The sequence below is a fragment of the Phallusia mammillata genome, chromosome 3 (genome assembly GCF_965637545.1).
Source record: "Phallusia mammillata chromosome 3, kaPhaMamm4.hap1.1, whole genome shotgun sequence".
In the NCBI taxonomy this organism is placed as follows: Eukaryota; Metazoa; Chordata; class Ascidiacea; order Phlebobranchia; family Ascidiidae; genus Phallusia; species Phallusia mammillata.
In genome coordinates this window covers 12,151,681-12,173,897 of record NC_137254.1, presented here as the reverse complement: position 1 = coordinate 12,173,897, position 22,217 = coordinate 12,151,681, and the positions used below count along the sequence as shown (strand labels likewise).

At 37.3% G+C, this 22,217-nt stretch overlaps 1 protein-coding gene and 1 pseudogene across 1 annotated transcript; one reads left to right on the top strand and one right to left on the bottom strand.

Moving 5' to 3' along the window:
* Positions 1-27: 27 nt before the first annotated feature.
* LOC145219528 (uncharacterized) lies at positions 28-10,957 on the bottom strand. Its single transcript, XM_080086882.1, has 3 exons — positions 9,003-10,957; positions 4,095-4,555; positions 28-3,909 (listed from the first exon to the last, which is right to left on the bottom strand). Exons 1-3 carry the CDS (start codon positions 10,102-10,104, stop codon positions 3,643-3,645), a joined length of 1,830 nt encoding a protein of 609 aa, XP_079943008.1. The 5' UTR covers positions 10,105-10,957; the 3' UTR covers positions 28-3,642.
* A 7,543-nt stretch (positions 10,958-18,500) lies between these two features.
* LOC145220111 (uncharacterized) lies at positions 18,501-21,998 on the top strand (annotated as a pseudogene).
* Positions 21,999-22,217: the final 219 nt, after the last annotated feature.

Genomic DNA, 22,217 nt, shown 5'->3' with positions numbered 1-22,217 from the left:
TGATGGTAAGTCTGATTTTTGCATCTCAATAACAGCTGACTGATTTGCAACCAACAACCATAACAACCAAATCAGCTCTAAACGACAGAAATTCTCTCGCTTAACAATTGAAGAAAATAGAAGCATAGAATACTAATAGAAATACTCCCGACAAAGTCAAAAACAAACTACATATAGGAACGCAGAAACTTGGTTTTACAGTAAACCTTTTTTTCCTTTCAGTTATAGAATTTATTTTATGGCAAAGGTGCAATTGATAAAGTCATAGCGCCATCTAACGCAGCTGCTATGCTTCTTCTCAAGTACGAGCGGATGTGTTCTACTTTAAACTTGAAACAGAAACGACAGTATAAACAAGAGGAAGTATGCGTAATGATGAACAAATACCTAGTTTACCATTAGAACATTCTGGAGGCAAAAAATATCTTATGACGGGCATAAGAACGGAAATACCAACACTTACACCCTTTTATAGAGAGGTTAAACACTTCCCCCTACATGCTGTGCAACATTATTTAAAACAACATGCTAACATAAAACATAAACATTGTCCACACTAATACCATGACCGCTACACGCCCGAGGCCTTTCATTATATCCTATCGTTATGCTTTGACTTGAACTGATCTTAACACAATCATTGACATGATTCAGAGCGTTAGAACAGCGTTAGTTTCTACATAAATGCAATACTGTACAAAATATAAACCAACTATTGTTGCTTGTAAACAAACAGTGTTACGCGGAAATTTTTTTTGTTACGTTTGCAGATGTCATAATGCTGTAAGCAATACCAACAATAACCCACTACTAAAAATTGCAGTAGTTTCAAAAAGTTAAATGCTGCATAGTATTTCAGGATTAAACGAAAAACAAGCTTTACACCACCAAGTCGTCACAACAAGTGCCTCTTACTGTTCTAGTGGTTCTCTAAACAAGCAACATACTTTTTGTGGTACTGCAATTTGTTTTACTGCGGGAAATATTTCAATCAATACCTCACTGCCCAGATTAACATCGTTTTATGCCTAAAAATAAGTCAATGCGTTACGTTTAAAACTCACGAGTTGTGCCAGCACGAGATAACATACAATGCCCGAGGCTCTGACTGTGTGCACTGATGCGTGTAACTTGACCACTGATAAAGTGACGTCGGTGCGTAGTTGTCGTCACGGTTAGTTAGACATGAACAATGTGTGAAAAAATGCGCAGACTGGCAAGCGAAATAATTCCTGTGTTCGCCTTTCGTTGTGTTGTAAGCTTTGACTAAGTCATTAACCTGATTCAAAGCGTCAGAATAGCGTCAGTTTCTACATAAATACAATACTAACAATTCACTGTTATGCTCATATTTGTGTTTTACCTTACAGAAGATGTGATATAAGGATAAAACCCTTTCGTACGCTGCAGACGCTGATCATTTTAGCCTTTGATCATTCTCCACTAACAACAATGGAGTAAAATCACTAAACACTGGTGCATAAAAGCAAAAGAAAGATCGACAAAGGCTCGCCAAACTCAATCGGTCATTCAGCTATTGTCTAAACAAGGGGTGAGCAACCTTTTTAACACAAGTGCCAGTTAGGAAAATGTTATGCTTAAAGGAGGGCCGCACATCAAATAAGCACTAATTCATTCTTTAAGCTTTTGCGAGAAAATCACAAGTACAAGCGGATATGAATTATGTCCGTAGCCTATTGGGGTTAGGGCAAATTCACACAGACTGGAGAAGCTGCAATAGTGGTCACAGGTTGTTTCACAAAAAAAGCCAGTCTAAAGCAAACTAGCGCAAATCGAAATACGCAAATTACCATAAAAACAAGCAATCTTAAGTTGTACTGCTTAATGAGCTGCTGGGCTGCAACGCTGACTAACTCTATGGCGGTTTTGTAAATGCTGTCTACTTTTCACCTCCCTGGGCGCTCGCGTGAGTACCGCCCTAGGGTTTTCGTCTTCGACCGTCTTCGACTGGGTGAATTAGTAAAGCTGGTCAAAAAACTTGTGCGCCGATGTTGCCAGATACTCCCACACCTCGATTAATCAAAACTATGTGATGAGTATATTTACCAATTTTAGCCACCAAATCCTTATGGGAAACCTATGCATGTTTACAATTATTTTATGCGTCGCTTACTTAATTTGCAAAGTCCAGTAACATTGTGCACTTTTGTGCAGGTTTTGTTTTCTGGGTAATTTAGCAAAACTACATGAAATTTAACAAGCATGTCGCTTTGGCAAGCTTTCAAAACAAGTAATCTTAATAAAAGCCATAAAAACTGCATCAAGCCATTTTTAAGGATGTGTTGCGTTCTATTATTGACTGGGTAATCTACGAAAACAATTAATTGATTCAATTATGACATGGCTTAACACTTTCTATTCTTTTTAAGCATTAAAAAAACGTTTTGCAGGATAAAATCTAAAATGCCCTATGAATAAAAAAAGTTTTTAAGCATCTAAATGCATTAAACATTTTTACAAACAGCACACAAGGGTGTTTTTAATGTCCATTCGTACTAATTTTTATTTATTAAAAAAACAAACAAATTGAATTTCACTTTGGTACAAGTCAACATACATAATTGCAAATCCTACATCATCTTTTAGATGGTCTAGACCAGGGGTGGGCAACATACGGCCCGCGGGCCGGATCCGGCCCGCGACGGGATTTTGAGCGGCCCGCGGACAGTTTCCGGTCTTACATGAAAATGTGGCCCGCGGTCACAGTCTGCCGCAATCCCCCATTACTTGCTTACTACGTCAAATTACAGTTGTAACGCTCCCCAATAGCAAAAAAATTTCCCGCCGTTGTTACCATTGCACCATACGTCTATTGTTACGACATAACTACCAACCTTGTGTGTGTCCTACTTTAACGGTTTTCTTTGTTTCCACACGTATAGCCTAGTTCAGGGGTGGGGAACCTGCGGCCTAAAGGCCACATGCAGCCTTTTAGGGCACTAAGTGCGGCTTTCGATGGCAAAATACATTTTTAAGATGTTGATATAACCGACTGCACCAGGCGCTGAAAAAAAATAGACAGAAACGTATTTTTGACCTTATTGCAGATTATTTTTTGATTAGTTCCAGGGCAGCGGTTTTCAAACAAGACCCATGTGGTCCCATAGTGGTACATAAAGCGATTTCCATAGTTAGGACTACCAAAAACTCCAGGTTCAGCAATTTCTAGGTTAAATAAATCCTGAATGTTGTAGTGAAGATGAAAATGTAGTGAGGAATTTTAATTAGCTGGGACCGTAAGTTCTACAAACTACGAGGAAATAGCAAAACGACCATTCTGTAAGTCAAAAAGTTTGAACATCACTGCCCTTGGCCTGGAAAATAGTCTATGCGGCCTACACGAGTGACGATAAATCGTTTGGTAGCCTTTATAAACAAAAAGGTTCCCCACCCCTGGTTTAGGTGGTCAAAAATCCGTTTTAAATCACTGGATAAATACGCGATTAATGTATCGATTCATGAATCCGGCCCGCCAAGTGCTTCATTTTCCCATATCAGGCCCGCCAACTGGAGAAGTTGCCCGCCCCTGGTCTAGACTCTAGACTTTGTATACTAATGTGTTTATTTCAAGTTTTTGCTTCTGTTAAACCTGCACTTGTATTACATTGATGGAGTTTGTCTTTATTGTGTGTCGTAATGTGTTTTTTTAAGTTTCCACCTTGCGGTGAAGCATTTTTCACAAACATCACATCGATGAGGTTTTTCTTTGGTGTGAGTCCACATGTGTGATTTCAATGCTCCGCCTAGGGCAAATCTTTTTTCACAAACATCACATCGATGAGGTTTTTCTTTGGTGTGTGTCAACATGTGCGTTTTCAAATGACTACCATGGTTAAAGCACTTTTCACAAACATCACATCGATAAGGTTTCTGATTGCTGTGAGTCAACTTGTGTTAGTTTAAGTTTCCACCTTGGTTAAACCTTTTTTCACAAACATCACATCGATAGGGTTTTTCTTTTGTGTGTGTCAACATGTGTCTTCGCAAATGTCCACCTGAGCTAAATCTTTTTTCACAAACATCACATTGATGAGGTTTTTCTTTACTGTGAGTCAACATGTGTGATTTTAAACCACCACCTCGGTTAAATTTTTTTTTGCAAACATAACATTGGTTAGGTTTTTTTTTGTGTCAATCAACACGTGTTTCTTCAAATTTCCACTGTCTGCAAAACTTTTGTCACAAACATTGCATCCATGAGGTTTGACATTGGTGTGTGTCAACATGTGGCATTTTAAATGTCCAGCCCGTCTAAACCTTTTCTCACAAACATCACATCGGTGAGGTTTTTCTTGGGTATGTATCAACATGTGCTTTTTCAAATCTCTACTTTCGGCAAAACTTTTTTCACAAATATTACATGGATGGGGTTTTTCTTTGGTGTGTGTCAACATGTGTGTGTTCAATGCGCTACTTTGGGAAAATCTTTTGTCACAAACAATACATTGATGAGGTTTTTCATTTGTGTGAATCAACATGTGATTTTTTAAATCCGCCTTTTGAGCAAACCTTTTTTCGCAATCATCACATCGATGTGGTTTCTCTTTTGTTTGAGTCATCATGTTACTATCCTATGTTCTGCAAACAAGAATACTGCATTCAAAAAATACGATAGTAACATAACAAACTTTGGCTATTATATGATCTCAGTCGTTCTGTTTTTTTCAAGTGCATGTTGACAACTCCCTTAACACTGTTAAGTGAAGGTGCAGCTGCAGTGCTCTATTCGCCAATACTGTACTCTAATGATTTAATGCTCGCCTAAAGAAATAGGTTAAAAGCAGCTTCAAACTTTATTTCAGCCTGCACCTTTGTATCATTTGATATCACTTGGTGCATTTTAATATAGCCTGGTGCACATATATAACGCTTGATTCACCCTTATATCGCATGATGCACCTTTATATCGCTTGATGCACCTTTGTGGCGCTTGGTGCACGTTTATTCCCCTTGATGCACCTTTATTTTGGTCGGTGCAACTTTGTTTTGCTTGGTGCACCTGTATAATGCAGCGCGCACCTTTACCTTTTTTTCACGGGGTTTAAACCCGCGCCAGACCGTTCGGCCAAGTTCCTGCCCCGGCGATAAAAAGGTACGCCAAGTGGCATAAAGGTGCACCAAGCGATATAAGGGTAAACCAAGTGATATAAATGTTCACCAGGCGATATAAACGTTCACCAAGCAATATAAATGTGAACCAAGTGTTATAAAGGTACGCCAAGCTGGGTTAATAATGAACCAAGCAACCCACGTGATCTTAGCGATCCTGTATATTTTAGATGCACTCTGCCTGCATTGCTCTCTAAACATACTGCATAGGCTACAACTGTGTGGACTGATAACTTGGCCACTGTTGAAGGGGCGTCGAATGTCTGTTAAGTCTTTATCTTTAACCAGAACTGAAGTTAACCCATTCACACGATTCAAAGCGTTGTTTGTTGTTGTTAAACAATGTTATTGAATACCGTACTGCGCAGATTAAACTTTGTTTCTCGCCCAAATATAAGTCAATAGTTTTCAGCTAAACTCTAGACTTGTATTAGCACAAAGCTTTAAATCCCTGGGCTCAGACTGTGTGCACTGATGCGTGTAACTTGACCATTGGTGAAGTGACGTCAGTGCGTAGTTGTCGTCACGGTTAAACAGACACGAGCCATGTAAGAAAAAAGGCTTACATACAGCGCTAGCAGAGTTCAGCATTTCGCCAGAGGCCTTTCACAGCCTGTCTATATTTACGTACTGATGTTACCGCATTTATTAAGCTAATATAGAGCGTTGGAGTAGCGTCGTTTTCTACGTTAATGCAATACCAACTAATTTAAATTGTTCTTTCAGTTACACTGTATGCTCACATGTTTGGCGTTTTACCTTGCACAAGATGAAATAATGCTGCACGGATAGAACCTTCGCCTTCATGCTTGGACTCTTGTACGCTGCAGACATTTACTATCAATTTGTTTTGTTCACTGATTCTATGTTGGGCGATCAACTAACAACAACGGAATAACACTGAACACTGGTGCATAGCAGCAAGAGAATGATCGAGTTTGAAAAAGGCCTGCAATGGGTCGCAGTTTTCCATCTTTTTATGTTACTAATATATCTTTAGAAGCAGCAATAAAACACCTCACAGTGCCCCGTTTTAGAGCAAATGAACCATTTCAAGATCACAATGAGTTATTCTTACGTCACTGAATTAATGATAAAGCTTCAAGGATAAACTCCCGGGTTTTTTTTCGATTGGCACGAATCGATGAAGTAGCTTTGTTCTATTTTTAGCAATCCACGAACAGAAACAAAGTAAAATGTTTGATTTGAAAGATACTTAATTCCATTAAAGTTCAAGTAATTTAAAGACGCCTTTGACTAATGATTCATTCATATTAATATACCTTTGTCCATACAAACGGTCAGTAACTTGACTCAAGCACCAACTGACAGGATTACCACGCTTTAGGGGTCAAAGGATTTTCCACAAAAAATCTCACACAGGTCCAAGTTCTTTTTCTTGCTTTTTTAAATACCTCAATACATACAAAACACGATCTTAAAAGTTTTATTCCCAAGTTAAATGATTTATTTTTTATAGACATTTCAAATATGGCTTTTTTTCTATGTAGCCAATGCTAAAACAGCCTTATTTTTTACCAAACCAAACCATTCTAAAATAAACAAAACCATACACCAAACAAAAAACATGCAGTTTATTGTTCAGTCAACAAACGTAAATCATAATATTGCATACAAAAAGTCACAGTTAGTAACTATGAAGCGTATGGTACAGCTCAAAGCAATACTCGGGTTTTTGTTGCCTAGAATTCAGCCACTTTTTTCCTGTTGCAACGCTTGAGTTGCGCCGTTGCTCCTCTCCATTGGTCCGCGGCAGCCACGCTGGCGCAACTTATACCTCCTAGAGAGGTATTTGGACCTTATTACATAAAACATAAGGACCTCCCAGGGAGGTACTTGGACCTCAAAGGGTTGACCAATCAGCTGTTAGCCAAAACGATTGGCCGCAACGGTTTGTCACTGACAGTTGAAAAAAACACATTATAACAATGCAGCAATTCAATGTAACATAAACTTAGTTCTATCCTGCCAATATTTCCCTAAACTCATACTTCTGTGTTCTAAACGTCATGTGCCTTACGGAAATACAAGCCATAAATATAAATAAAAGACCTAATAATTTTGAGACTGGGCCTAGAATATAGCTTTCGTTAACTAAAACATTTTTATTCGTATAATCTGTTTTAAACTGAGCAAAGTTGTTTTATCACATCCGTTTCTGTGTTACCTAAAAGTTGTTTGTCGGTCATCATAAAATAGCAAAGTCACTGTTGAGGAAAACAGGACAATTTTTGTTTCGCAGCAAGTTTCCTGTGTATTTCGTCCATTATACATATTTATTGGGTCAACTCCCGAACAAGAGGTTAAGACTTGTTTTTGTAAAACGGTATATCAAGGAAACTTCAAATGTATGCCAAGGAAAGGTGGCCGACAAACAACTGATACCTTCTTACTACTGTGGTGATAGACCAGATGAAAATATTTTGAAAAATCTTCAATTGTAAATAAAGCTCACAGTTAATTTGCTTTTTTGTGTAACATTGTTCTACGTTACTTACTTACACAGGCCTGGGGAACAAATTAGTAATTATTTGTATTCCCCCATTTGATAAATGCACTGTCCCAGATAGTTAGCTGTAGTATTCATCGATAATTTTCACTGCTTTTTCAGGTAAAAATGTTACATTATTGCATGTTTAGGTATTATATTTCTCATTTGTAAATGCTGCATTGCTGGCCTATTTTTAATTGTATCTATCGAAACTTTTTGTTTTTTTCCTCATTATAAAACTAATAGTTTTTTTCTCCATTAAAAAACTAATGTGACTTAAACTCATATTCTGTTTGAGGACCAGATATTGAACAGTACATTTTATTATCTCGTGTTTTTTTTTAGTTCTTTGAAATCTTCAATACGCACTACATAATGGCATTTTAGTAGTGATTGTTGGTTTGAAAAAGAATACAGCTTTGAAGTGGGTTGTTATATTTATCTTAAATATGGTTTTAAAATCGTGGACACAACCACAATATTGAAATGACTTCAAAACAGGAAATTAATGAGCAGCCAAGTTTATATGTTGCAAAAATGAAACGCATAGTTGTTGCATTGCAATAACTTTCAGCCGCTTCACTTATAGCTCTCCCCGTTCTCCTTTTTATTTCTCTTGTGCGTGAGTGAAGACTGAAGAGTGATTGTTGCGCAATAATGCTTCCGAGACTGATTAAATGAGGCTAGAGTGCTAGTTGTCAGTTAGGACACTTGTTTTTATAGCGCAGTGTTGATTGACTGTTGGTATATTTTAAACACTTGTGCATAAATGCAACTTTTGTTAAAATTAAGTGCAACTTTCTCACGGATTTAGTGCAACAAAAACTTGCCTTATTAATGATATAATACACACAACATTACCTCATTGATCTGTAACGCCAATACATAACAACTTGTGTTTTACCAAAGTATATCGGATGTCTTCATTTGGATTACAGACCCCCAAAAAACTCTTTAGCATAAATCAACATGTGTTGTTTAAACTGTCGACATCGACTGAATAATCGATGGAATTTTTCTTTGCTGTGAGGCAATATGTAGTTATCAAATGTCAGTTTTGGCAAGGCATTTATTACACACATAACACACATGAGTTTTTTCCTTAATGTGAGCCAATATGTGTATTTTGAAATGCTCGCCGATGTTTTGAAGTTCCGTCTTGGTCAAAGCTACTTCCACAAACACTACATCGTTAATGATTCTTATTGATGTGAATCAACATGTGCGTTTTCAAATGACTACCTTGTCTAAAGCGTTTTTCACAAACATCACATCGATGGGGTTTCTGATCGGTGTGTCATCATGTGTTTTTTCAAATAACATTGTAGGGCAAAACTTGTTTTACAAATGTCACATCGATGGATTTTCTGATCGGTGTGTATTTTCATGTGTTTTTTCAAATAACTTTGTAGGGCAAAACTTGTTTCACAAATGTCACATTGATGGATTTTCTGATCGGTGTGTATTTTCATATGTGTTTTCAAATAACGCTGTAGGGAAAAACTTTTCTCACAAATATCGCATGGATGTGGTTTCTCATCGATGTGTGACATTAGGTGTGTTTTCAAATGACTCCGAATAGCAAAACATTTCTCACAAACATCACATCGATGTGGTTTCTCCTTAGTGTGAGTCAACATGTGTCTTTTCAAATCTCCACACTGGATAAAAATTTTCCCACAAACATCACAACAGTGTGGTTTCTCTTTATTGTGCGTTAACATGTGTACTTTCAGTGTTCTAGCGGCGTAAAATCCTTTTTCACAAACATTACAATGGTGAGGTTTCTCATTGGTGTGTGTCATCATATGTATTTTTAAATTTCCACCTTGACGATATCTTTTTCCACAAACGTCACATCGATGGGGTTTCTCTTTTAAGTGTGTCAACATGTGCGTTTTTAAATTATGCTGCAGGGCAAATCTTTTCTCACAAATATCACATGAATGTGGTTTGTCATTGATGTGCGTCAACATGTGTGCTTTCCAATACCTACTTTGGCTGAATCTCTTTTCACAAACTTCACATCGATGAGGTTTCTCTTTTGTGTGCGTCAACATGTGCTTGTTTAAAGCTCCACTTTCGGTGAAACGTTTCTCACACACATGACATCTATGAGGTTTTTCTTTAGTGTGAGTAAACATGTGTCTTTTCAATGTTCCACTGAGGGCAAAAGTTTTTTCACAAACATGACATCCATGGGGTTTCTCTCTTGTGTGCGTCAACATGTGTCTTTTCAAAGTTCCACTTTCGGCGAATGTCTTTTCACAAACTTCACATCGACGAGATTTTTCGTTAGTGTGTGTCAACATGTGTCTTTTCAAGATTCCACTTTTGGTGAAGTGTTTTTCACAAACATGACATCGATGAGGTTTCTTATCCACGCGAGTTGGCTTGTATAATGATATTGTAAATCCATTGTGATTCGAAAACATCACCTTTGGTTGTTTTAAACAAAACATCTCGTTGATGTTACATTGAAAAAGACAATGTATTCCTGCGAGTTTGTAGTTAGAAGTTTGCAGGTAAACCAAACCCCTTTTTAGTTATGTGTTGAGACTTCAGGGTCCAACTTTTGTGTTGTATTTTCTTTTGTGAGTCAATGTGTCTAACTTATATAGTTAGAAAAAAAATGTTTGCATTAACTCAATAATTAAAGTTGTTTTTTCATTCACCTGTTTGAAACAAAGATATGATATTAATATTTTTCATCAGATACTTATTCTTTATCATTAATTACTTTATGCTCAAGTTAGCATGTTCTGAAACCGGGTTAAATTGTATAATTACCGCGACTTCATTTGTCATGTTGAAAGCTATAATATCTAGTACAGATGTTCTCTGAGTCTAACAGTAAGCTGTCTTGTAAATCTCTCACAGCCTGTCGTCCCTAAAATAACTGTGGATGTTAGTTTTCTGGAAAGAATTGAAAAAATGTTTCTGTTTACGGTAGAGTGTTAACAGTAGAATATTACGTTAAACGAGTAATATCGGTAACACACTACACTGTCTCAAATTATTTGTTTGAAGGTAACCAAGATTTTATGTCAAGTGTAATAACCCAGGCCGGCTTTGTACATTTTTTTCTATCTTTTGTTTTAAAATCTGGTTACTCTTTGCGTAGCCATAACGTTATCTTCAAATCGTCTATGGTTGCGCATGCTTAAATATTTGAGACAAATATCAATCGTGTAACTGCAACCTTATACTTTTGTACACTCTGATACAATCAGGCAACATACTGGTTTGAACACAGCCAGGGACAAAATAATCAGTACTACCAAACAAAAAATAATAATTTACTTGAAACAACCAGTCGGTACACCAAATTATTTCGCTAGTGTTTATATAAATAAGCAACAAGATACTGTTCTTCAATGCAGCATTTTTTGTGGCAAATATCATTCATTACCTCTAGAAGTAAGTTGATAGATTCAGTTTACAGCTACGTAAAGACTCTTATTAGCTTTTGATGACCTAAAATGCGCGGGGCTCAGACTGTGTGCATCGATGCGTCTTACTTGACCATAAGCGAAGTGACGTCAGTGCGTAGTTATCGTCACTGTTAAGCAGACACAAGCCATGTGAAAAAAATGCTTACATACAGCGCTGGCTGACAGGTCATATGTTCCCTGCGTTGGTTAAGCATTTCGCCTGAAACCTTTCATTATATCCCGCTATTACGTAGGCATTGATTTGGACTAATGTTAACACAATTATTGACCTCATTCAGAGCGTTAGAATTAGAACAGAGTCAGTTTCTTTATAACAGCAACATTGTACAAACATAGTTAACGTCAGCAGCAAAATACCCTTCACGCTGTACATGAAATAATCCAACTATTGTTGCTTGTAAACAATAACAGTGTCACGCGCAAAATATTTTTGTTACCTTTGCAGATGTCATAATGCTGCAAACAATACCTTTCAGGGCACTACTGAAAATTGCAGTAATTTCAAAATCCGCTTGAGGTAAATGCTGCATAGCATTTTGGGATTAAACGAAAAATATTTTTGCACCAGCCATTCGTCACAACCAGTGTCTCTTAAGGTCTTAATTTATCTCTAAACAAGCCACACATATTTTTGTGGAACAATAATTTGTTTTACTACAGAAAATGTATCTATACCTTACTGCACAGATTAACATTGTTTCATGCCTAAAAATAAAAGTCAATACGTTTCAGCTAAAACTCACAAGTTGCGCCAGCACGAGATAACCTACAATCCCTGGGCTCTGACTGTGTGCATCAATGCGTGTAACTTGACCATTGGTGAAGTGACGTCAGTGCGCAGATGTCGTCACGGTCAAGTAGACATGAGCCATTTGAGAAAAAATGCTTACATACAGAGCTGGCTGACGGATGTTTGTGCTTGAGTTTAGTATCACACCCGAGGCCCTTCGTAATAGCCCGTCTGTGTGCAAACTTTGACATGAACTGCTATTAACGCTTTAAATTAACCTAAATTCTGACTGGGGCTCTGACTGTGCGCACCGATGCGTGTAACTGGACCTTTGGTGAACTGACTTCAGTGCGTAGTAGTCGTCACGTTTAAGTAGACATGAGCAAATCTGACAAAAAGTAACTTGCGCAAGTCAAATGTTTTATGTTATATAAACATTAAGGATGCTCGAGGCTTTCGTTGCATTCTACATCCACGCTTTAATTCAAACTGATGTTAACTCAATCATTGATCTGCTTTAGTGCGTTAGAACAGCTTCAGTTTATATATAAACGCAAAACAAGCAAATTACACTAAGCAGCAATAAAGCATCTTATCTGCCACGCTGCATAGCAAATAGACCAACTATTGTTGCTTGCAAACAATTACACGGTTACGCGTATTTGTTACGGTTATTGGTGTTATAATGTTGTGAAAGTATAATGTTTGTAATAACGTTGTAGTAATGTTATGAAGTGTCCATACAGGCCAGCGATTGGCGACATTTTGCCGTATTTATGAATGCGTTCGTTTATGTGCTCGGCATACAAATTGAACTCTTCAGCAGTTGTTGATTACAAAACTTGCTTGTTAGCGCATTAATATCTCTTCCAGTATTTTCAAAAGTCGCTTGCAAACGCTAAACACATGGATGATAGAATACTGAAATGCTATTTTCCCTTGTCGTTGCGACCGGTCGGTGTTTGAGACAACCGCGCCTTAAAGACCCCCGGCACAGGAAATTATTTTTGAATATGTTGTTTGTCGTATTTTTATAAACACGATTTCAGGTTTAAAACCGCAAAATCGAAGTTACTAGTCAAATATTTACGTTTTTAATCTAAAAACACTGACATCTTGCGGATATTTTGTCGCTTAGCTCAAACGCCATGTGACGTCACCTCGTACCAACTTGGTTTGGAGCTTGTTTTTAGTCGGTGGTTGTTAACGTTCTGCGATGCCAATTACGTTAGTCAGTTTAGGTATTTTGCTGTTTAAATGTTTTCATTTTTATACTCAAGTGTGCAAAAATGCCTGCAGTGTGTTCTTTGTATGGTTGCAGTGAAAAAAAGGACCAACGAAATACAGTATTTTTTGTAGCCTACATTTCACAGACGAATGTTTCACAAATAAAATGCAGCAGACAGGGGTATGGCAAAAGTTCTGGTGTTAAAGCCAAATGCCATTCCATGTATTCATTAGAACAGTTTTCTTCAGCAAGAAATGGCATTGAGAGCAGCTGCAAGAAAAGTAGCATATGGTATGCTTTAGTTAATTGTTTTTTGACATAATCTCATTTAACATTATAGTCTTTAATATTACCATTATGTCATACTAATTTAGTTTATTGTCATGCCATTTACTTGGTAATAACAAAAAAGTATGGTTATGAAAAAAAATGTGTGATTATATCAATACATTTTCATTTGGGAACCACCCAATCTAAGCTATGAACCAAAATACATTGTGTGTAAAGGAAAACTTCTTTACCTCTTAAATGGTGTACCAGAAGCAAATTAACTGCAGATTTCCCTGGACACTCAGCTAAATTTGATACATACACATTGATGGATGATGGATCTTTGCAACAATAAAATTATTGCTATTAACCTTGTTCATGTATTCAGATGGTAATTTCATAATATTTTCTAGAGCAATGAATTGGAAAACAGCAATGATATAGAAAAAGAAGGATTCTTGGGATGCATTGAAAACATCACAAGCAAAGGATTGTTTATTAAAGCATTTGTGACTGACAGGCATCCACAAATCATTAAATACATTAGTGAAGAATCGTCAGAAACAAAACATTATGTTTGGCATGTAGCTACAAGTATGATAGAAATAAAAGATGAGCATACACCAGTATATTTGTGTTTATGGTTTTGAATTCAGAAATCCAAAAGAAACTGACAGCACTTTCTAACAAAGCCTGTTACAAATCGTTGGGACCTTGGGTGAAAAGCATATGCAACCACATGTATTATTGTGCAGCAACGTCACAAGGGAATTCACAACTCATAGTTGACAAGTGGCTGTCAGTCTGGCAACGTAACTCTGAAGTCTTCCCCAGCACCATTTAACAAATTTTCTATAGGCAGTATATCTGTAACGCATAGAGGTTGCTGGTGGTATATTGCATGTTACTAGTTAGTACAGTAAAACTTACTCGTGACGTGTTAATTACCCTCATCATGATTTCCCAATTGACGTTTAAATCGATAACATGCTGCTTCTAATACACGTTGAGATTCAAATCCAGGATATGCTTTTATACAAAGCAGAGTCGACTCAGAATATTTGTTGAACTTGGCTAACTGCTGTTGCACTTACGAATTTCATGGCAGCAAACGCATGATTTTCTCTCCTCTGTTATCACATAGTTAGTACATAAACACCTACAATAATTCTGTTACGTGGAAAATACGATTTGTCAACAACACCAAAACACCTACCTTTTTAAGCAAACAGTTGTTTTGTATTGCTTAACTGTCAACTACGTATACTACGTTAATTTTATCAGTTGTAAACAATAAAAAATGTACGCATCAAAGCTAAAACAAGCAATAAAAACAACAGCTGACCAACGCCATTGTTAGAAGTTGGTACGAGGTGACGTAACAATCGCTGCTACATCTCAAACCAAGGTGTCGCTCGAGAGCTCATTGTTTGATTGAATATCTCAAAAACGAGAAATCATAGGATAAAAAAAATTAGTGATTCGGAATCCTTGATTTTTGGCAATTCTAAATATCTTAAATGTAGAAAAAGTCACATCGCCGCTGCGGGGCCCTTTAACAAGCAATAGACACAAACAACATCAGTTCAACCCAGTTACTTGAATGCAAAGTACCAAAGGGGTGCTGAATAAATTGGGCGTTAACAGCAAACCAAAAAGTTGGTTGTTTCTCTCGAACCACCGAGCATATGCTCGGAAGTGAAAAATAACACACAACAATCTTTAAATCTGAATTTATTTTAACAGACGCATTTACAAAGATAACCAGATTTCTTTGCAAATTATAACGGTTATTGAAAGTAGTACATCATGTTATAAGTAGCAAAAACAACTATTTCATGCGTTTTATATATCTGCAAAGCCAAACTCTCGACCTAAGTTATAAGCTAACTAGCGTTTCAAGTTTCTTGAACAAACAAAATAAATAACTCACCAACGTTACTGCGCCACGGAAAACCCCTCAACTACATTACCATGGCCAGTTGTTGCGCATACATGTAATATTTTAGGAGATAATTAGTTGTAGAGCTGCGCCGTCTAAATTTCGTACGTTTGAAATTAAGTCTTAAAGTAAGAGAAACCAGATGAGAACGAGTTAAACGCTGCATAGTGTTTCTGCACTGAACGTAAAAAATCCTGTTCGTTGTTGTTAAAAAAATACCATTGAATAGTCTACTGCGCAAAATTTCTCGGCTAAAATAAGTCGATAGTTTTCAGCTCAAACTCTACACTCTTATTAGCACAAAGCGTTAAATCTCTGGGGCTCTGACTGTGTGCATTGATGCATGTAACTTGACCATTGGTAGTTGTCGTCACGGTTAAGTAGACACGAATGATGTGAGAAAAACGCGTTAATACAGCGCTGACTGACCGGCTAAATGCTTCTTCTGTAGTTTAGCATTACGTCTAAGGCCTTTTTTATAATAGTCTGCTTATAAGTAAGCTTTGACATAAACTGATGTTTACGCATTTATTAAACTAATTTAGTGCGTTGAAATGACGTCGGTTTCTACACAAATGCAATACAAACAAATGTACATCGTTTTTCCAATCATACTGTAACGCTCATATTTTTGCGTTTTACCTTACAGAAGATGAGATAAAGCTGTATAGATAAAACCTTTCGTCTGTTTGTTCATAACTTGGGCTATTTTACGATGTAGAAATTGATTCTGATCTGGGCGATCCATGAACAACAATGAAATAAAATTTACTGCACACTGCTGCTAAAAGAAAAGGCGATTTTGACAAATGCCCGCCACTTATAAACGAATGACAAATCAAGCGGTCATTCGGCTATTGTCCAAATCGACGTTAACTGGGTGCGCGACTTTAGGATGCGGTTCGCTGTTGCAAACTTAGATGGGTCGCAGTTTTCCATCGTATATGTTGCTAATGTATTTTTTTTAACTGCAAATAAACACCTCGCCATACCATGATGTAGAGGAAATAAACCATTCTAATATCACATGTAGGCTTGCAATAAAACTGGGCAAATTAGTTATTGTTATGTCACAAAAGTTGTAGGAATATACTGTTGTTTTCAGCTGACACGTGTTGACGCTCAACAGCAATAGAATAGAATGCTCGATTTGAAAGTTTGCTACTTAATTCCATTAAAATTTAAGTAAATGTAAAAATCGCTTTGAAACGTCCAACGCTCGCATTAATGATAAAATTAAATGCTTTTGTCGATGAAAACAGTCAGTAACCGGACTCTATAAAATAACAACGGACACAAGTGGTGTTACGTCGCGCTTCATGAATAAATATGATCAAAATGACCGTAACTGCTCAAAAACTCAATGCACAATAAACTTAGTCCTTCCAATATTGCTGTTTCCCTAAACTCAGGCCTAGTTATTTAAACATCATATTTGCATCATTTCATCCAACACATTTCATCGTAACGTACCTGTACTTTGTCGTCTTTTTCATAGCTTACCTGGTTTATAGAATATTATTCAACCGACTTATTTATTTATACTGGATCCACCACTGCAGATAAATATCTCTTGCAACATGTTCGAGTTTAATATGCAGAGGACGACTTCTGTTTTGCTTTTGTCATTTTTTATCAGTTCACTAAAAAGGCTGTTAAAAATAACGCTTCTGCAAATAATCTCATACATGCAGCATCACAAACTAGAACACTGTACTTGGTTTTATATCAAACTTGCTTTGATTATGATAGCGTTAACATTCGCCATTTTCATTGATTTTAAGCACTTTTCAAGCAAAAAGTTTTGTAGCGGAAAATCTAAGTCTAAAATGCCCGACAAACTTCTTTACATAACCATTTTTTTAAATGTTTGAGTGCCCGACAAACTTCTTTACATAACCATTTTTTTAAATGTTTACTGGTGAAATAGAAGCCAACATACATTAACTATAACCAAAAAAACACGTCAATATATGTGTGTCAACATGTGACTTTTCAAAGCTCCACGCTGTGTAAATCTCTTTTCACAAACATCACATCGATGAGGTTTTTCTTTGGTATGTGTCAACATATGTGTTTCGATGAGGTTTTTCTTCAGTGTGTGTCAACATGTGACTTTTCAAAGCCCCACTTTGGGCAAATCTTTTCTCACAAACATCACATCGATGATAGTTTTCTTTGCTGTGTGTCAACACGTGCGTTTTTAAATGATCACGCCGTTTGAAACATTTTTCACAAAAATCACAGCGATGGGGTTTCGTACTGGTGTGTATCAACATATGGGTTTTTAAATTTGAACCAAGACTGAATGTTTTACCACAAATATCACACCGATGTGTTTTTTTATTAGTGTGTGTTAGCATATGGCTTTTTAAATGTCCACTGATGCTAAATTGTTTCTCACAAACATCACATCGATGTGGTTTTTCCTTCGTATGTGTCAACATGTGTGTTTCCAAATGTCCACTAAATATTTTTTCACAGACGGCACATCGATGAGGTTTTTCCTTGGAATGTGACAACATGTGTCTTTTCAAATCTCCACCCTGTTAAACTTTTTTTCACAAACATCACATCGATATGCCTTTTCATTAGTGTGTGTCAACATGTCTGTTTTCAACGTTCCACGATGGCTAAAATCTTTTCTCCCAAACATCACATTAATCAAACTTCTTCAGATTCGTGTCAAAATTCTCACAATAAATGTTCTACAGATAAGAATGCTACATAAAACAAAAAAAGAAAGTCATGTAATTGGTAATGCTGCGAAGCCTGAACTAACGTAATTGCAATCTAAATTTAAGTTCAAATTAAAATGAAAACTTATATTTCATGCCTTACACCGCTCATCTATAGTTGTATTAAAAACAGAGAAACACTCAGTACGTGCGCTTTCAAATATCTGCAAAGCCGAATTGTCGAGTGAAGTTACACGTCAAACGGCACCAACTGGTTTCGCAATTTAGCAGTCAGCTGTTCAACAATTTCCTCTACAAGCGTGTCCGATTACAAGCGTCATTTATTAGTCACAAATTGAGGCAAACAATTGGGAGAACATGTTCCTCAGTTGGTGGCAAAAGAGCTGAATCGAAATAAAAAGGTATCGTAAAATAATATTGGCTGAACAATTTTTTTAACGCAGATGTCTGTAACGTTTACTTGTAAATCGAACTCGTTTGTGGAAAAGTTAAACATGTAATAGTAATTTTTGCATAGCTTGCTTTGTTTACAAAGTATTAAGTTACGCGCTTGTATCGGACTCTGGATTTCATGATCAAACTTTGGACTTTCAATTCAAACATTTGTCACATGTGTTTTGTTTTCTTGCAACGTCTTGAACGAATTTTCACACGTAAGCGTTTGCAAACTATGGCAGAACATGATAAGCATTTCGCGTGTACGTGTTAAGCAACTAATCTCGTGACACTATCGCTATATAAACAAGCATTTTTAAAACCTAAAAACCAGGTATAAAGAATAGAGAACACAGACGACAGTAAGATAATAACTAAGTGCTGTTTGGTACTGGTTTGGTATGTTCAACCGATGTAGCGCTGTTGTTTTGTTTCGCTGAAAAATAGACTTGTAAAAATTAAAGGTAATGCTTGGCGTCATTTAGACTTGATTTATGCAGCGTTAGATTGTCTAGTCAGATTGGAGTCAGATTCAGTACAAAGTGGTGCCCCTCAGGTGATGTTGATTTCCGCGCATTTAACCCTCTGATAAAATCGCTGTTAACAACGCCTAAATTAATGATGCAGAGAATTGCTAGTTTCGTTCCCGTTTCTGTAAGCGCTGCGACGCATTGTTATGATACGCCTGTCCAGTCTGCATGGATTTCACCAACGGTATAGTATTACTCTGAGACTGAGCTCCGCTCAAATTATTCTGTCAAGTTTTCAGATAGAGGCCAGACAGCATCGCCGTTTTTGCCACGTAGCCAGGCACCGTGTGATGCACAGTATTTTACACCTCGCTATCAGATTAATTCTGCGCCTTTTGAAGTTGGTGAACTTAATTTACCTCCCATGTGGACAGATACGGTAAAATTTTGGTTTACAACGGTGGAAAACATTTTTCAAAACCACCGAATAACGTCCGACGCTGAGAAATTCTGTTTAATTGTCTCTGTGTTGAATCAGGCACAAGCGCAAAAGGTCAGCCACGTCATTTTAGGTGCTGTTGGTGGTTGTCTTTCGTATGACGATTTAAAACAGGCTCTCATAAAGGCTTTTAGCGTTAACCCTGTTGCTGAGGTACAAGAGTCGCTTCCCGATGTTACGTTGTAAAGTAAGCACCCTAGTGTCTCTGTCGATAGTTTGGTTCCAGAGGGCGATAACCAAGATCTAGTACCGGTCGCCGAAAAGTTGCTAAACCAGTCGTCTTTGGCGCCCAATTATGGCTTGTCGGTTGACGCATTGGTCGAAAACGCTGATCAATTCGCATTGATTAGCGAACCAACAAACTTTCGGTCTTTTAAGGTGGCTGAAAAGGACACAATCGTAGACGGCAATAAAAGTGTCGACGCGTGCCGATTTCAGCAACTCGCCAGGCGAAACGCCGGATTTTTTAGGTCCGCGGCCGATTTGAGAATAGGATAGCAGGTAAGTATGAAATTTATTGGCCTGACTACAGTTTACGGACGGATTGTTCACCTTACTTTGATATTGCCTTCTCCCCATATTTTTAATCTCTACCTGGCGATTGCTAATCTTAAATTGCAGCAACTGTACCATTTCGTAACTATAATCATGCTCATTAATTATCAATGCTCTGACATGGCAGTTTGTTTGCTATAAGAATACTTAGCGTCGCAAAGTTGCGACAGGTTTAATGTTTTGCATTTTTGAGTGCAGTTTTACAGAGAGATCAATACTACATGAGGGTCAGACGAGTTCGATCTATACTGACGGCGACGTCTCAGATAAGTACAAACAAATGATCTTTATATGCCTAAATTACGCTGGCCTATGTCACGCCAATATAATCAGAAAAGTCTGTTACTAAACCTCGTAGATGGACCCTTAGTTGTATAACAACTACAATGATATTGAAAACGATCATAATATTCATTCTAAGTACCTCGTTGGTTGACTCTGTATAAAAATAATTTTAGATTTGACATGACTATATGTGACACCAAAACGATAAATGTTACATTGTATTTAATCAATTAAACGTGCTAAGGAAAAATGCAGGAGAAGGCTATAGTGATTAAGCGGTAAATTGATGTAACGCTTATGCAAATGGCACTTGACATGCGCCCGCGTTGCGCAAGCGTCCCTTGAACGCACCCAACTGATTCATATTGAATCTTTTACCACATTGAGCACCGCTCAAGCAGCATTGCTGAATAGTCGCTAGGCCACAAGTAGCCTAAAAGCAATTGCAACTCAAATGAGCTTGATTGCCTAAACAATTACCTTGCCTCGACGGCAGCGCGAAACTATAATAATCCCTCAGTGATTAGCCTGTCAGATCGATTAGGCAAGAGTAAACCCCAAAACAAAGCGACTCGCCAAAACTAAACTGCAGATTGCAAACGCACTGCAAACCCGCACAAGTGGGAGGCTTTATAGCCACATTTCACCTGTGAGATCAAGACGCCACGCGACAAGTAAGCATCGAACCGTAAAAAACTTGGCCAAATTCTGAAAAGTACAACAGCTCGTTTAATTTCTTACACGAATTCGAAGCAGAAACACTTTGTCAAATGTCAAAACTAATTTTATTTGTATACCATATACCTACATAGTATAGAATTTGCGCCTTATTAATCGTATATATACTTATAATCCTCATATTACCCCTATAGTGTCCATAGAAACATTAGTGTGAACATTTTTCGCGCAAATCTTGCATTGAGTTTTCAGACATTCCAAAAAACAACTGTAGGATTCTTATCAAATCAGCGGTTCGAATCATCATCACATCCACATCATCACGTTAACACACAGCGTGATATTTCGACAGCAACAAATCAAGCACGGCAAACGGACTCAAAAACAATTTCAACTCGAACCAGATCTGACTTGGAGCATGAAGCGTCAAAAAGAAATCAACAAACGGACATTCATAACTCTAAAATGGAAGACATCACCCCGAAAAATCTGTTCCGGAAAACATTTTACGGAGCGGGGAGTGATATGTATCGGACTCTGGATTTCATGATCAAACTTTGGACTTTCAATTCAAACATTTGTCACATGTGTTTTGTTTTCTTGCAACGTCTTGAACGAATTTTCACACGTAAGCGTTTGCAAACTATGGCAGAACATAATAAGCATTTCGCGTGTACGTGTTAAGCAACTAATCTCGTGACACTATCGCTATACAAACAAGCATTTTTAAAACCTAAAAACCAGGTATAAAGAATAGAGAACACAGACGACAGTAAGATAATAACTAAGTGCTGTTTGGTACTGGTTTGGTATGTTCAATCGATGTAGCGCTGTTGTTTTGTTTCGCTGAAAAATAGACTTGTAAAAATTAAAGGTAATGCTTGGCGTCATTTAGACTTGATTTATGCAGCGTTAGATTGTCTAGTCAGATTGGAGTCAGATTCAGTACACGCTCAACTTATTTACAAACTACTTGTGAAGTACAAAAAGGTTACAAGCCCATTATTAATCTTTCCACTAGCTGTAAATCAGTTGTTCAGCTACGACCTCAAGTCTATCACACCTTCCCACATTGCAATGTTACCCTGAAAAGTTAGAACCAAAACCTTTTATCGAATTTGGAGAATCAAATTCGCTTTTAAGCTCTTCAGTTTGTGAAAATCAGATTATTTATGTGTTTTTCACCTACGGCAACTGTTTTATTTTGGACAGAAATAATCTTTAAAGGCTTCATGCCGTAGCAATGAGTTGGACAAATTTAGCTGTTCACCTACGCTTGTGTGTCACTACGTAAAAATACAAAACATTGGTCGTCTTAAAACAATACCG

Coding starts and splice junctions, on each gene's coding strand:
- LOC145219528 (XM_080086882.1), bottom strand. CDS start 10,104: ATGTTTTGTTTAAAACAACCAAAGGTGATGTTTTCGAATCACAATGGA. Junction 4,556..9,002: donor ACACACCGATCAGAAAATCC/ATCGATGTGACA, acceptor AAGAGAAACCAC/ATCGATGTGATGATTGCGAA. Junction 3,910..4,094: donor AAAATTTAACCGAGGTGGTG/GTTTAAAATCAC, acceptor AACTAACACAAG/TTGACTCACAGCAATCAGAA.